A 17,495-nucleotide genomic window follows, 5' to 3' on the forward strand; every position below is an offset into this window, starting at 1 on the left:
AAAAAACGAATAGTGTGTACCAGGCTTTACCTGACACATTTCAGGAAGTGTGTTTGCTATTTTTCAAGGGGAGTTCAAGACAAAGGCAGGGTACTGCTTGGGCACAGTTAAATAGTCTTTGTACATAAAAAAATAAATAAAAAAAATGCCATTTATTTTATTAAAATACTTTTTATTAGTTGCTGCATCTCAGTGTGTGTTTCACCTGCACCATCTCTGCGCCATCTTCCCATTTACTTGCATGTGCTTCAGTAATGAATAAAGAGATAAACTACCAACACTCAGTGCTACACTTCTTGCTTGTTACTTTCAACAGATGATCTTAAGCAATCAGAGTGAAGTGGTAGTAAAGTCTTAATTTAAACTTGTACCTACAAGTAAGCCTATAATAAGGCTTACCTGTAGGTACAGTGAATATCTTCTTATTCTGCAAAGTTGGATATTCACACTGCATGCAGCATATGTCACCTGCACATGCTCTCTGAAGGGGCGGCATACCTATGTCGTCCCTTCAGAGCTTTGTGCCACAACACATTAACAAGCTACATGTGGAGCTGTCAGTCCACTCTCAACAGACCATGAGAACCCAGGAGCACTGTAGTGGCCCAGGATCACTCAAGAAAGGAGCTGTCAGATGCCACAGAATCTGTAGCCAATCGGGAATACATTTAAACTGTTAAATTGATGGGTTTAGTTCTGCTTTAAGTATGTTGGATAGCAGCAGTTCCCCAAGCACTTCAAGAGTGCAAAGATTTAACAAATCTTCCACATTTTATTGTGATTTTATGTGATAGACCAACACAAAGTGGCACCTAATTGTGAAGTGGAAGGCAAATGATGTTTTTTACAAAAAATATCTGAAACGTGTGGCTTGCATTTGTATTCAGCCCCCCTGAGTCAATACTTTGTAGAACCACCTTTTACTGCAGTTACAGCTGCACATCTTTTTGGGTAGATCTCTACCAGCTTTGCACATCTAGAGTTTGAAATTGTTGCCCATTCTTCTTTGAAAAATAGCTAAATCTGTCAGATTGGATGGAGAGCGTCTGTGAACAACATTTTTAAAGTCTTGCCACAGATTCTTAATGGGAATTGGGCCTGGACTTTGACTGGGCCATTCTCTGGCTGTATGTTTAGGGTCCTTGTCCTGCTGGAAGATGAACCCTCCGCCCTAGTCTCGAGTAAGGATGAGCTCAGACATTTTTCGCAAAGCGCACTGCAGAATCTGCCAGGAAGTAGGCACTGCGGAGCACTAATCACAAGCAGTGAGACAGAGATCGGGAAATGTGTCTCTGCCTGTAATTAGCGCTGTGCCATGCCAATGCCTGAGCTCATCCTTAGTCTCAAGTCAGACTCTATCAAGTTTTCTTTTAAGATTCCCCTGTATTTGGCTCCATCCATCTTCCCATCTACTGCTGCCACCACCATGTGTCACGATGGGGATGGTGTGTTCAGGGTGATGTGCAGTGTTTTCCAGCATTTTGATTTTAGGCCAACACATTTAATTTTGGTTTCATCTTGCCAGAGCACCCTTTTCGTTACTGTGAGCCTCTTGGCTGCTTCTCTGAATAATGCTCTCCTTGCCCAGACAGTCAGTTTAGGTGGACGGCCATGTTTTGGTAGGTTTGCAGTTTTTCCATGCTCTTTCTATTTTCAGATGATCGATTGAACAGTGCTACGTGAGATGATTAAAGCTTGGGATATTTTTTATAACATAACCCTGCTTTAAACTTAACTTTATCCCTGATCAGTCTGGTGTGTTTCTTGGCTTTCATGATGCTGTTTGTTCACTAAGGTTCTGTAAACAAACCTCTGAGGGCTTCACAGACCAGCTGTATTTATACTGAGATTAAATTACACACAGGTGGACTCTATTTACTAGTTAGGTGAGTTCTGAAGGCAATTGGTTCCACAAGATTTTAGTTAGGGGTATCAGAGTAAAGGGGGCTGAATACAAATGCAAGCCACACTTCAGATATTTGTAAAAAAAAAAAAATGAAAACCATTTATCATTTTCTTTCTACTAAACAATTATGTGCCACTTTGTGTTGGTCTATCACATAAAATCCCAATAAAATACATTTAAGTTTTTTGGTTGTAACATGACAGTGTGGAATAATTCAAAGGGTATGGATATTTTTCAAAGCAATGTAGGTCTTTGTAAATGTAAACACAGAACTGCTTTTTCATACTGGTTTTGTTTTATTTTTCCCTGGCAAGAGGGTCACTTTAACAACTAGGTGACATTGTTGGTCCCTAGAGTATGATGTGTAGTTTAAGACATACAGAGGCCATGAGAGGTATAGTGGAAGGGTGGTTTCTTGTACTGCCCTGAATCCCAATTACATTTTCTGTGCAAAATCCATTCAAAGTTTGTACAAATCAATATTTGACACTTTGTGTTGTAATATAAATTGTTGGTTGTTAAATCACAGAGAATGAACTACGAGACCCTAAGACAGAGCGTCAGGGACTAGCCACTCTGATGGCTTCAATGGGATCCTTAAAGACTTATCCTTAACCACTTGCCCACCGCCCACTGTAAATATACGTCATGTTTTTAAAGATGAATATCTCGGTAACGGCAGCAGCTGCTGCCACAACCGAGGTATCCATCTTTAGTGCCAACGGTCCTGTAAACGATAATGGCGGTCTCCGCGGTGGATTCGCCGCGAGATCGCCGTTATCGGTGGCGGGAGAGGCCCCTCCCACCGCTCTCCCGCGCCCTCCACCGCTTAACGGAGCCGTCGGTAGCGGCGGAGGAGATCGGGTCCGTTCGGCACCTGTGTGGGGATGCGACTGAAGGAAAAATCTCCTTCACCCGTCCCCATAGCTTTGCTGGGCGGAAGTGACGTCAAAACGTCAGTCCCGCCCAACGTCTTAAAGCAACATTTTTTTTTTTCTGTCATTTAAAAAAATGACAGTTTTCTTTTTTTTCTTTTTTTGCATTTAAGCCTAAACATGAGATCTGAGGTCTTTTTGACCCCAGATCTCATATTTAAGAGGACCTGTCATGCTTTTTTCTATTACAAGGGATGTTTACATATTTTTTTTTATTTTTTTTTTTATTTCAGTGTAAAAAATTCTAAAAATAAATAAGAAAAATTTTTTTAAAAGCGCCCCGTCCCGACGAGCTCGCGCGCAGAAGCAAACGCATACGCGAGTAGCGCCCGCATATGAAAACTGTGTTCAAACCACACAAGTGAGGTATTGCCGCGATCGTTTGAGCGAGAGCAATAATTCTAGCCCTAGACCTACTCTGTAGCTCAAAAAATGCAACCTGTAGAATTTTTTAAACGTCGCCTATCGAGATTTTTAAGGGTAAAAGTTTGACGCCATGCCACGAGCGGGCGCAATTTTTAAGCATGTCATGTTGGGTATCATTTTACTCGGTGTAACATTATCTTTCACAATATATAAATAAATTGGGCAAAAATTATTGTCTTATTTTTTAATTCAAAAAAGTGATTTTTTTCCCAAAAAAAGTGCGCTTGTAAGACCGCTGCGCAAATACGGTGTGACAAAAAGTATTACAATGACTGCCATTTTATTCCCTAGGATGTCTGCTAAAAAAAATATATAATGTTTGGGGGTTCTGATTAATTTTCTAGCAAAAAAATTGTGATTTTTACATGAAGGAGAGAAGTGCCAGAATAGGCCCGGTGGGCAAGTGGTTAAACTGTTCCTCTGAAACCATTTCTTAGATGTGGTTTGAAGACGGTGAAAAGTAAACCTTAAGCTAGAGATAATTTCATGTTTGTATTGATGATTTATATTTTCCTTTGTGTGAGGAACGTGATACAAGGAGAATATTGGTAAAGATAACAAATCACCTTTACAGTATATACATTATATGAAATTGTGCTTGCTTGATATTTCTGTGTTTTTATCATCTCCAGAATTCCATATATCATTTTCCAATTACTTTATTATTATTATTTTTTTTTTTTATATTTACAGTGGAAGTCTAATCTTAAAACTGCTCTAACCCCCATTCTAAGTCCTGTACTAACTAGCCTCTAGACAAATGTGTATACTTGCCTATTCCCTGGGCGGTCCAGTTACATGATTGGCTCCCAGCGCTGGAGGATGGGAGGAACAGTCGGCTGGACTTCTTTAACCTCCCTAGCGGTATGATTATGTCAGATTTTAGATGCAGAAAGCGGTATAGTTATGTTGCATGGAAATTTGGCATTTTATACTGTAGGTCTGTAATTCTTGGGAATAACTCGCTTAAATCTGTCCAAACCAGAGTCTAGTAAACATCTCGGGTATGATAAAGTTTGAAACACAAAATCTTAAATTATAATATAATAAATAACTATAAATAATAACAATAATAATACTTTCAATCAATTTTAGTCAATCAAAAAAAAAAGTAATTCAAATCAAAAACACTGACTTTTTTTTGTCAAATAAGGGTGCAATATTACTAGTCATATTGCGTCAGTAATAATCCCAGGTATGGTAAATTTTGAAACATGGGACATCAAAAAGTCTGATGTCCCAATCAGGACAATAGATCCTGGTTTATTTTCTGATTTTCCTTCCAGTGTTGACATGTTTAGAGCAGCAAACCACACACATCCTTGTGGGTGCTGACTTCTTTTACGTTTGTGGGATGTGGTCCATAAAGTGACGACTAGTCACAAAGCCAGCATCACGACGTCCAGCTCGATTTACAGTTGTTGGTGCTTGAGAAATATAAGTTCGGCAACTTTCCAAAGTCTGCATGAACCACAGGCTTGTCACGCTTTTCTTCTTTTTATTTTTTTAATTTATTTTTTTGCAGAATGAAGGCATTCCACAAGCACTGTTCAAGAAGATGCCTGAAGATTTTTTTGTAATATTTTTTTTGTTGTTTTCTCGTCGCTGGATAAAATGTCATGGCCTGGTTCTGCTCTGTCAACACCTCCCATGGTGGTGTTGTAGTCCATCACAACTTGTGGTTTCATTATGTCTTTTTCACCTTTTGTGTGTACCATGACAGTAAAGGTGTTAATAGTACTCATTAGGCACACATCTTTTTTGTTGGGCCATCTCTGTGCCATCATTTTGCCTTTCTGCCAGGCAACTATTTCTCCTGATTTTTTATTGCTAAAGGTTGGCGGCATGTCACGCCAGTTAGCCCTAACGGTCCCATATGAATCCGTCGTATTCTGTAGAAGGAACTCATAGAGTTCTGGAGAAGTGTAAACATTGTCTGTGGTTACACAGTAGCCCTGATTCAGCAATGGCTCAATCCAAGTAAGGACTGAAGCGGTTGCCATTCCATAATTACTGAATTGTTCATTGAATTTGGTTCCTTTCCCGATGTATTGGACCAAATTCCATATGTAACCAGTGCTCGATTCACATTGCATGAATGATTTTATGCCAAATCATGCTCTTTGACGCCATAGACTGTATCCAGCTAAATCTTCCTTTGTAGGCCATTAGACTTTCATCAATACTGATGTCTCTATCTGGTACATAGGTCTGCTGAAATTTTTTCTGATTAATTTGATATACCTCCCAAATCTTTTTTGAGTTTTGGCGCTGGATGCGTAGTCTTATCAAATTCTTCATTATTTTCAAAGTGCAAATACTTCATTATCAGAGAAAATTTGTACTCTGACATGACAGTGCCAAAAAAGGAGTGGCTAGTTATTTGCTGGTTGTCCAATACTACTTCTGCAGTTGTTTCCCCACCACTCCCTGAAGAATTATTAGGCCCAGAAACTTCCAGATGTCCTCTTTGATCACTGGTTCCCACTTTCTGCTCCTTGAAAACCTCTGTGTAGCAACTTGTTGCTCCTGGTACCGATTTGTCTGCGTAACAATTTTTTCAATAACCTCATCGGTCAAAAAGAGTTGGAGGTATGCAAAGGGGTTGTCATCTTCAACCTTCACTTTGATACCAGGTGCTCCAGTAAACAGGAATCTTGGGGGTGCTCCGTACCGCAGTCAATTGAGCACCAAGTCTGCACATCACTGGTCGCATGATCATCGCTGAAATTGTTTTCCATGTCTGATGATGAACTTCCCCACAAATCGCAATTACTCAATTCTGCAAGTGATTCTGTATCGCTGTCACTGTTTTCCAGCAAGTCAAATACTGCTTTTGAGGTAGAGGGGAACTTTTTTGATGCCATGGTCGTTCTGCAGTTTCCAGACAAAGTACAGTAAAACTGCAGGCAAGGGCACTGGAGAAAGCACTGGGGTGCAAAATAAAGTCAATTTTATTTTGTAATGTAATCCAATAGGATTGCAATGTATCAGTGTGTTGTGCTTTATACATTTAAATTTGCCGCCGGTTCCATCCCCCTGCGTCACAACGCTCACGGAACGGAAACCAGGGCACACAGTGCATTGGGTGGAAGATCCGGCGGCCGTACACAGCGGGAGTACATCACCGGATCACCGGATCCCAGGGACAAGGTAAGTAACTTTATCCAGGATCCAGCGATGCAATCCAGAGTGTGGCCTGGGGTTACCGCTAGTGGTACTGAATTTTAACCCTGAGCCACAGTCGGGAATACCGTCAGGGAGGTTAAGACATTGTGCAAATAAATACAGCTCAGTCCTATATGACATTCTGTTTCACATATGAATATAGAAGTTACCTCTGACTGTAAACTTTAACACAGAGCTATTACAATCCCTAAGTAGAAGGCAAATAAACACATGTTACACGTGCAACATTTGAATATCCTTCCTTTCCTAAAGTTAGCACATTCCATGCAAGAGACTTGTAAACATAATTTCAGTAATAAAATTACTGGTCTACGCATTTCAGGTGTCTAAATTATATATGTCTGTAGTCTAAGGGGCACGACATCCCAAAAAAATTCTAAACATTTCTTAATATGGGGAAACAAGAAAATGGATCTAATGTGAGTTAATGAAAAAGGGACAATCAATGTGTAAAGAGAAAAAAGGCAGTGAGGCCCAGAGAAGAGCATAGGGGAGAGAACAAAAAAAAAGGGGGGTGGGGGTTGAGTTTAGAAGGCAGGGTAAAAAACACTGGGTAGGCAGGAAAGGAGGGTAAGAGGCCTTGGAGTTGCCCATGGTCCCCCAGCTACAGGTTGCCAGAGTTGTCCAACATCAATAAACAAGTGACCATGTTGGATTCAGCATATTGTGCTGTACAAGTAAACACCATCCACAGAGGCCACATGTCTCTAAATTTGGCCTCTCTATTGTATAAATTGACCATATATTCATTCCATAGTCCTAATTCTGCTCAGTCTGGTGAACCAGTGGCCCAACAAAGAGGAGGAGGTTTGTTTCCACAGTTCCAGGATACCGGTGTGTGCTACATTTAACATGTGTTCTGTCAACAAACTTTTTTATATTTTCACAGACTTCAATTGACGTATCACGTTTGTAACACCTATCATGCATGAGTAGAAGGCAGTACATTGCCAAAAGATGTGCAAAAGTGTACCTGCTTCATTTTGACGTTGCCAACACATTTTCAAGACCTGTGGGTAAATGTTACTTCACGCTGGGTCTCGGTACCACTGCAAAAGTAACTTGTTATCCTGTTTTTGAAATAGTCGGCAATTGGGGTTTGTGGGATGTAATGACCCTGTCAATTTGTGCTTTAGAGAGTGTCACCTGTAGGTCAGATACCCACTTTCATTTGTATAGATGGGCTTAATACTCCATGGGGGCATTAGGAAGCTTGTAAATATGCGATAACATGTGAGGAAACATCTTCCCATCACACATGTTTTTCAAATGGAGTCAAAGATCTAGTATATAGGGTGTGATCCGGAATCAATTGTAAATAATGATGTAGTTGATGCCCAAGATTCTAGAGGCAGCTGCAGCAGATTTCATACATTTCATTGATTCAACCACCCATTCTAGGTCATAACATGTATACAACGAGATAGAGCTGCACGATTAATCATATAAAATTTGTGATCTGGATTCAACCCCCCCCTCGAGATCTCCATGCATAATTTCCTGCTTCATTCATGTATCAAGTTGCAGCTGTCAAAAAGAAAAAAAAATGGGCAGTCTGCCAAGATTTTCACAATATTGTCAAGATAACTAGAAATATTGTAACTTTTTGTTCTTAGAGCAAAGGCATGAAATTGTGTGTAGGTGAGTGCTGTTAAACCATTTAAAAAACTAAACCTTTTTCTGACACTTGTTTATTGCAAAATTATTTTTTGCTAGATAATTACTTGCAACCCCCAAACATTATATCTAATTTTAGCAGAGACCCTAGGGAATAAAATGTCAATTGTTGCAATATTTTATGTCACACTGTATTTGCGCAGCGGTCTTTCAAACAGAAATCTTTTGGAAAAGATGCAAAAAATAAATAAAAAATAAGCAGCAAAGTTAGCCTGATTTTTTTTGTATATTGTGAAAGATGTTACACCGTGAAAGAATTGTGATCTCTATTCTAAGCGAAAACAAATGTGATTCTCCCTTTAGCCAGAATCTTGCAGCTCTACAGTGAGATTTAACTGTCTCAGCAAGATGTAAAAATTGTTTGTCAATTCCAGGAGATACTCAGGATTGTGTAATACGGGCGCCAAAGGCGATAGGTGGGGTGACTGTTAAAAACAAAAAAAAAAAGTTTGATGGATAATTGCATTATAGTGGCTGTAATGGTTCGATGTATTTTTAAAGATCTGTAATGCTTGACTGAAGTCCAAGGGAGGGGGGGACAATGCCATCTGTGAGGATTGTTTGACATATCCCCACATTTCAGTTAAAGGTTTTGAACATGATGTCAGCAACCAAAATAATGTAGAGCCTTATGGTGTTCTATGCCTCCACATTGTTTAGGAAGAGTTAAAGGTCAATTTGTGTCCTGGCATGCTTGTTATTTAATATACAGTATGGTTTGTATATTTGCAAAGCTGTTCCAAGGTATCTTTATAGGCAACACCTGGATGAGATATAGTATTTGGGGTAATGTTGTTTTTTTAAAGGCATAGCCGTGCCCAACTCGGATATGAGTAAGCGACTGCTGACTGATTATTTTAAAGGGGGTGTTTTTTTTATATACCCACTGTAGGCCTCCAGGAAAAGGCCTGCCTTTATACCCTTTTCTAGTGCTGGCACGTGTTTCATAGTACTTTCAAATGGGCCAGAAGTCAGTTGTTTTATGTGGTGTAATTCTAATATCGCAGCCTAGGCAGTCTGTGTCTTCAGTCCACTTGATTTTAAATTGTTGCATTTATCAGTGATGTCTACTATCTATACTGTCCATGAAATTAATAATGACAGCTTTGGCGTATCTGGACAAATGTTTGCAATGTATCTCCACTTTAGTTCTTCACTGTGCTCCTTCGCCTTCATTGTAGCACCAAACAAATCTGCCTCCAGGTTAGACACTAATTACTAATCAGATTGGAAAGTTGTGGGTCATGAAGGTTTTAGAATTCTCAGCCTATAATTATAATCGCTAATTGGCGATTCGGTCTGATGTTGACAGCTCCATCTTTGCCAGATCTGAATTTAAGATTTGTCCCTTAGAGTAATGACAGAATCATCTATAAAACATGAACATAAGTTCTTTAATCCTCAATTTCCATTTTGTATTCCGTTTAAAGCCCATGATGTAGCATATTTTTTTTTTCTGTATTAAAAGACAACTATGAACATAATTTGTTGAGAAGAAAGCATATTTTAAGTGTGGCTGCCTTGCCACCATGCTTATACATACAGTATATGTAGTTACAACTGGCCAATTAACAGCTTGTAGCACAATCATTATCAGATTTAATTAAAAGGCTAGTAAAGGTGAGTAAAGCTGAATCATGATTGTCTGTCTTATGTACACAATACCGGATTTAAAGTTCAATGCTTCAGAGCATGCGTCAAATTGTTTGCGAGCATGTATGTTTTTTTTCCCTGTCGGAATTCCATACAAATGTTTTTTTCCCTGTCGGAATTCCATACAAATGTTTTTTTTTGCCGCTAGGAAAATAGAGAACCTGCTCTTTATCTTTTTCCGGCAGTTTTTCCATTGGAATAAGTCCGATAGAGCAATACACATGGTCGGGATTCCCGACCAAAAGCTTTCATCTGACTTTTTCAAACTGGAAAACCGATCGTGTGTACGGGGCATTATATTATTGCAGAGGCCTCCAGTTTACACTAGTGTTTTATTTTTAGTTAATGGAGAAATATTATACCAAGTATGTTGATTTATTGCTGGGGGCTTGGCAAAATGTTCGTTTAGTGCAGGACTGGGAAGTTAGGATATAACAATCGAGGGTCATGCCAACAAAGTTTCCAAAGATAAACATGGAATGTGGGCTGTACTTTATTGTACTGTACATCAGCAGCCTGTAAATTCTGTGAAAGTACAGAGTTTAGTATCTACATAAATGTAGCTGTCAGTCAGTGATGACATCCTTTGGTTGGAAGATTATAATTTAAGTCTTTGGCATCAATAAAATGCCTCTGCTTTACTAAAAATTTGCTTGGGACCAGCATTGCAGAAAAATGTAAACTACTGAAGGTCCTCAAATGTCAACAACCTAAAAGTAGGTTCTTGGAGATTATATATATATTATATATATATATATATATATATATATATATATATACACATACACACACACACACAATGTATATAGGGCATGATCTTTATAAAGTCTTTAAAGTCTGCATGAATTTCCTATGCGTGGCCCTGTTTCTTGCATCCCACATCCTGATGTACTAGAAGGATGCCTGAAGTGTGACCAAACTGGCCATGATGTGTTTGTAAGGTTTAATGTACACTGGGACATTTTACAACCTCCCCTAAATGATTTAACTTGACAGATAGTAAACAACTTTTAAGAACTTCAGTTTTGCCGCATGTACATGCTGTGTTAAGCCGCATTTGCATTTAGAAGCATTTAAAGAAAAAAAAAATCCAAAATGAAAAACGCCTGTAAACGAAACGTGGCTATACGCGAGTTGAGAATGTACTGCTGCTGTGTGTACATACTTTGAACTCTACAATTTGCACATTACAGCAGAAAAAAATTATCAAAACAGGATAACATTTTGGGGAAAGAGATAACACGGTTCCATAAGAAAAAGATTTTATATGAAGTGTACGTTCATTATCTTCAAAAAAATGAAAAGGTGATCTAACTTGTACTCTTATTCCCCAATTCCTTGTGATTCATAGTGATTCAAGTGGTGATATTGAGCCAAATCTTGTACATTTCTCCTTTTTTTTTTGTTGGTAAGATACTGACATAATGTTCCTTCATAGATTTGATATTTTAGATTTACTTTTGTCGTCTGTTTTATGCCTTCAAAACTGCTGCTTGTATAATGTCTGTAACCTGTGTCTTTTTTGAAAACCTAAAATAATAACTACAAAAAAAATGTGAACCAACACCCAACAAGGAGTAAGTTTACGGAACGGCAGATAAACGGGCAGACAGAGGTTCACCACCAGATGAGAGGAAGATAAAGTGCAATGTGGTTATCAGGCATTAGGGAAGCAGAGAGGTGCACAAGGCGCAAGACTGCAGCCCTAGAGGGCCATACACTGATATATACTTTTTTTTTCATTTTCCATTCCGCCGCTAACAAATTCCTCCATTCATTCTGTATGTGTATGGATGACTGGCTTGCCCCGCCCACTGCTAAAATACCCAAACAGCCTATCAGATGCTTCTGCAGTTACCGGACCGATGGTGGGTGTTCGGGGTTTGGCTGAGCCAACCACCAACACATTTTGAAAGCAGATGAAATTCACCTTACTGTATATTCAACTTTACACATACGTGTGGGAGGATTGATTTCATGTATTTGATTAGGTTATTTTGTCTTGACTGGCTTTTTGAGCGTCTACATTTCACAAGAGTACAAACACAGATAAAAATGTTTAATTTGACTGTATTTAATTCCTTTGTCTAGCCTGGTCTTAAAGGGGGAACTCTTTATAAGGGCATTAAAAGGAACACTGTCGCCTTGCCCATTAGAGGCTCAATTACAGCGTCTTTGCAAAGGAACCTCCCCTGCTCACTGATATCCACATTGCCAGTGTTCCCTATCCTTGCCATTCTCTTTTGCAGCAGGCAGTAAAATCCCCAGTGTCAGATGCTGGAGGGAGCAATAACATGTCTGCATTTCTGAGTGATCAGACTTGGCAGCTGACTGCTAGACCTGAGTGTTGTCATATGGAACAGGTCACATGCTCTCTCCGGTACTTTGAAACACCCAGTATTGTCCTTGGTGGTAAAGCCTTACAAGGTGCATATTGCTGGATCAGTTAGGACCCTGTTGCAAAGATACTGACGGTTTTCCCTGAATTGTCAAGCTGACACATCTGCTGCAATTTTCTTTTTTTTATTTATATGGTCACAAAGCTTCTATAGAACCCAACAATTTTTTTAATTTATCCAGTAAATTTTTGTTTTTTTGTGTTGTGCTAGCATTTTCGCTAATGAGTCTAGGGTAAATAGCCTTTTAATAAAATGTCCTTGTATGCCACAACTTCAATCTATGTGAAGGGTGGAGATTGTGCTTCTGAATCTGGGAATACATAATGGAAATAAAGTCTTCTGAAAGTGATAACGCTTTTATTAACTTCTATTGTTTACTGCCAGAAATTAGCGTTCAAATAGAGAAGACTCCTAGTGCATTTGTGAATATTTCAGAAGGATGTTAATTGTCCCCAAAATCGCTGTGTGTCTTTCCATATCGATAGAAGCTGTTTCTTTTATGTGTAGTTCAAAATCCTCATTAGACTCCTGAAATCTCTCCGCATTATGAATCCTACTTAAAAGATAAAGTGACTGTTTAAATGCATGGTAATGAAAATTCATTTGCAAAGAAGTTTATTTAGACGCAAGCCTTTCAATCTGTGAAATAATTCTCTAATTAAAAAAAAAGAATACACCTAGAGACATTTTAAACATTGAGTTTGTAGATAAGGTGGCTGCTTTGTCTGCTTAAACGACATGATAAATGTGAAATCATTTTCATCTTGAACGGTTTTATTCAAAAAAATTCTGAAAATACGGTCCGACTGTGGATTCCAGTTTGCGTCCTATACAAACATCTGCTAAACTGCAACAGTTGGTTGAACTACACAAATGAGGCATACATGGACAGTCTCGTAGTTGCAATATATGCCTCTGTGATAAAATGTACACTTTCTTTTTTATGCTTGTGTGTTGGATCACCTAAATCAATATAGGTTGAATCACATGCTTGTCTGACATTTCTTGGTTATTCCAATTGTTGGATAGATTTCTCTCCCACCTGACTGGTGCCGTGAATGCATCAAGTCACCACCCCTTCTTTTTTAATTTATCAAACTTAGAAATACAAGTACACAAATGACAAAAGCACAACAGGCCACACACATTATAAAAACATACACTTCTTCAGCATTTGGCTCATTGTATAAAATCAGAATGAGATTGCAAGGCCCAACCAAAATGTACTCCCTTCGTTATTATATCAGCAGCCTTGACCTATGTATTGAAGAGCGAGCCCACTCTAATGTTAAAAACAAGCAAGTTGTCACATCCCAAATCTGTTTCCACAAATATGATTGGAACAATAAACATTTAGCCCATAAAAAGCCACTTAATCGGACAGCCATGGACACACTATTCATCCAACAACCCCACACCTTATCAAACTTGTGGTGTACCTCTACTAGTGTAAGTAGCCTTAAATAGTGGGGCGGGCTTGTTGGCAACAGCCTTCCATGCTGAAATAGTCAGAGGGGCAGACATTTATTTATTCTGCATACCACCATCCTTTTTGTTCTACTGAAAAATTGGGTATTTTGTATTTGTGTGCACTAAATCTCATTTAAGAGGCGGTTCACTCAAAGAAAAAAATAAGCCAGAGTTGCCGACTTATAAAAAAATAATAAAAGGGTTCCCGGTGTCAGCATTCTAACTGTGTGCTTTGCTGCTTTTCGCTTCAGTCAGCTACCCACTGCACATGAGCAAAATATTTTTTTAATGGTCCCACAGTTTTTTGGGACCCGTTACCTAGGCAATCTGAGCAGAATTGGAAGTATGTACCTGTCAAAACTGAACTAAAACATTTCAACAACCACCATTTTATTCTTCTCTGCTTTCAAAAAAATATATATTTGGAAGTTTTAAATAACTTTCTAGCAAAAAATTCTGATTTTTGCATGCATGTGAGAAATGTCAGAATCGGCCTGGGGGATCAAACGATTAAAGAGTGCCCAAAGAGCTTTTGGCTACTTTAGAGGCCCTGCAGTGGCCTACGCTACCAGATGAATCTAGGGATTTTTTAGATGCCCCATTAAGTGAGGAAGAGGTAGTTTCCACAATCAGATTGTTTCCCAATTGCAAGGCTCCTGGTCTTGATGGTATGCCAATTGAGTAGTACCGTATGTACCACAAGAGTAGTCCAGGACTCCCTCAAACCTAGTAGAGGCTGCAGTGGTGTACAGCACACCAGATCAATAATAAAGGAGGATGTCACCAAGAATGACAGATTCTCTTTAAGCCAAAATTCTAGGAACAGTTCGGTGGGGTTCCCATCCATTTTTTCAGGAAGATGCAAGAAGCGAAAATTATTGCACATGGAAAACAGTGGTATCAAACTGCCTCAATGTTCTCAGTCAGGCAACACCCCCATGTTCACACTGGCTTAATTATGAAATATGGTGACAAAGTGCACAGGAATTAAAATTCAAACCCTCAGCATAGGAGACATGATGTGTAATTAATATTACAACAACTTGTAGTCCCGCAACAGCTGGTGGGCCACCAGTTTGAGACCCCTGGTACAGGCCCTAGCACAGCAATGTAGTGACCATATGATATCTGCATATATATTTTAGATGCATTTTTCTGCATCCTACAGTATATGCACCCTGTCCTAGTCTGCTTTTGATTCTTGTTTGTGCCAGACAGGTGGCTACCCAGGTCCTACCACAGCTAAAAAGTGCAATAATTACACTGGAGTAATTTCGTTTATAAAGCTCTGTTTAATAAAGTATTTTTTTCCTATTTCTGGCAACCTCTGAAATTTCTGAGATTTTGTTTCAAACTATTTGAAAAAATATTCTTATTGGTGTATTTTTAATATTTATTGATTGAATGTTATACATTTTATATATTGATTATGTGTCATAGGTCACAGGGTTATACTTTTCTGACATTACTTTCTTTTGATGTTTTAGGCACATGTATCTAAGGCCCTGGAAGAAGCTGGGATGCAGAAGCAAAGAGCTGAACTTGTGAGTATGAAAGGAACTACTTTGTAGGGAACAAATATATTGTTACATTTGCTTTAGCTGTGTTTCTATCTGACGTTTCTGAATTAGTGTTGCTTTATTGAACCAGCAATCGGCACATTAGACCAAACATTTGGCTGTCTGTTATGTCCTTTGTTACCCCTTGTATACTTTGTGTGTTCTTCTAATAACCACTCCCCCACCCTCATGTCAATGAAGCTGGTGTGTTCCAATTGACATGAATATGACTGACTGTATGGGGATGCATGGAACTCCTGTGTATCCCTCCCTGTGCAGACAAATATCGCCCTCACACGTGTAGTATATCCATGTGAATGAGGCCTTGATGAAAATGTAAACCCAACATTTCATATTCCTGATATGTGCCTGTTGTGCCATGTAACTGTACGGAAGAGTATCTTGTTCTTCGTATTGCTTCTTTTGTGTGCTATCTCTGGTGTTCCTGCCAGTGCCTCTGCTTTACAGACCACACTAAGCAGGTGAACACTCTGTAGTCAGTTCTCTAGCTATGCTGGGAACTCTGCCTGCTCACCTTAATTGATCAGACATGTCCTGACACCCCCCACCCCCTGCAAATCCATTTGCTAGGGAGATCAGTATCCTGCTGTTTCTCCTCACCCCGCTCTTATGTAGCTGAGAACAGAGGGAATGTGATCACTTATAAAAAAAATAAAAACGGAATAAATTGTTTTACAAGGTGTTAATTTACAATTGCTTTAAAGATGAACTTCACCCTTTTCAAAACAAATAAGCAAATGCACCTATAGAAATATTTAATGATTGAAATCTGCACACAGATACCTGTAGGTAATTGTAGGATTTGTGTTCTTTCCAAACAGTGTTGTCCTTCTCATTTGTGTATCTGAGGTAATTTTCACTAATGGCAGATGAATCATTTTCCCTTTACTAGAACTCTGAATCTGCACCCTGGCACATGGCACATGGTGATGGGATCTTTCTAGGTTGCAGCTTGTGAGATGCTGTAACTTATTTGGCAAATTCATATTGTTGTGTATGTTCCTGGTCAGAAATCATGATTATGAAAAGTTGTTGCCCTTCTGGGGGCACACTGTCTCCCTCGCTTGTTTCTTTGCAGCTTCATTTCTCCACACCTACCTGTAAGGCCGGGTACTCACGACCAAACATGTATGGTGAAAGCGGTCCGTCGGACCGTTTTCACCATACATGTCTGCCAGAGGGCTTCTGTACGATGGTTGTACACACCATCGTACAGAAGTCCGCGCGTAAACAATACGCGGGGCGTGTCCGCGGTGTCGCCGCGTCGATGACGCGGTGTCGCCGCGACAATGACGCGGCGACGTGGGCGGCCCGCCTTTAAAATGCTTCCACGCATGCGTCGAAGTCATTCGACGCATGCGAGGGACGGCGGGCGCCTGGACATGTACGGTAGGTCTGTACTGACGACCGTACATGTCCGAGCGGGCTGAATTCCAGCGGACTGTTTTAAAACAAGTCCAGGAATATTTGTCTGCTGGGAAAAGGCCCGGCGGGCAAATGTTTGCTGGAATTCGGCCCGCTCGCGCCCACAGACGACCAAACATGTCTGCTGAAACTGGCCTGCGGACCAGTTTCAGCAGACATGTTTGGTCGTGAGTACGGGGCCTAAAGGTTCCAGTTTCCTAACCTTTAGTAGGAGCTATCCTGACACATGTTCCTGATGTAGTTGCTCTTTGGGACATAATGCCCTCCTTTTGGAGGCTTCTCTATTCACATAGTAAAAAAAGGGTCTCTGGTTCGAATCCCAACCATGACACTACCTGCCTGGAGTTTGCATGTTCTCTCTGTGCCTGCATGGGTTTTCTCTGGGTACTCCAGTTTCCTCTCACGCTCCAAAGACATGGTAGTGGGTTAATTGGCTCCTGTCTAAAATTGTCCCTAGTATATGTATGAATGTGAGTTAGGGACCTTAGAGTGTAAGCTCCTTGAGGGCAGGGACTGATGTAATTGTACAATGTATATGTAAAGCGCTGCGTAAATTGACGGTGTTATATAAGTACCTGAAATAAATAAAACAAAATACATATAAACCCCTTTTTTGTTTACCTTCAAACGTTGTTTCCCTAATTATTTTGTGCTCTAAGGCTGCATTCACACCTGAGCGTTTTGTCGCCTGAAGCGCGACGCTCCAAAACGCTAGAGAGGAAAAAATACATTATTCTCAATGGAGATGGTTCACATCTCCACTACAAAACGCCTGACGCCGAACGCGCGAATCTGGTGTTTTTGGCGTTTTTGAGCGTTTATATTCCCCATAGAA

The 17,495-nt window shown here is 39.7% G+C and overlaps 1 protein-coding gene across 2 annotated transcripts in view; it reads left to right on the forward strand.

Annotated features, from left to right (window-relative positions):
* MAD1L1 (mitotic arrest deficient 1 like 1) overlaps positions 1 to 17,495 on the forward strand; it is a 915,026-nt gene that overhangs the window by 359,425 nt on the left and 538,106 nt on the right. For both annotated transcript variants that reach the window (XM_040356690.1, XM_040356691.1), the window contains one exon: positions 15,143 to 15,199. In XM_040356690.1, the coding sequence (XP_040212624.1) occupies positions 15,143 to 15,199 (57 nt within the window). The remainder of the gene's footprint in view (positions 1 to 15,142; positions 15,200 to 17,495) is intronic.

The sequence above is a fragment of the Rana temporaria genome, chromosome 6 (genome assembly GCF_905171775.1).
Source record: "Rana temporaria chromosome 6, aRanTem1.1, whole genome shotgun sequence".
Taxonomy (NCBI): domain Eukaryota; kingdom Metazoa; phylum Chordata; class Amphibia; order Anura; family Ranidae; genus Rana; species Rana temporaria.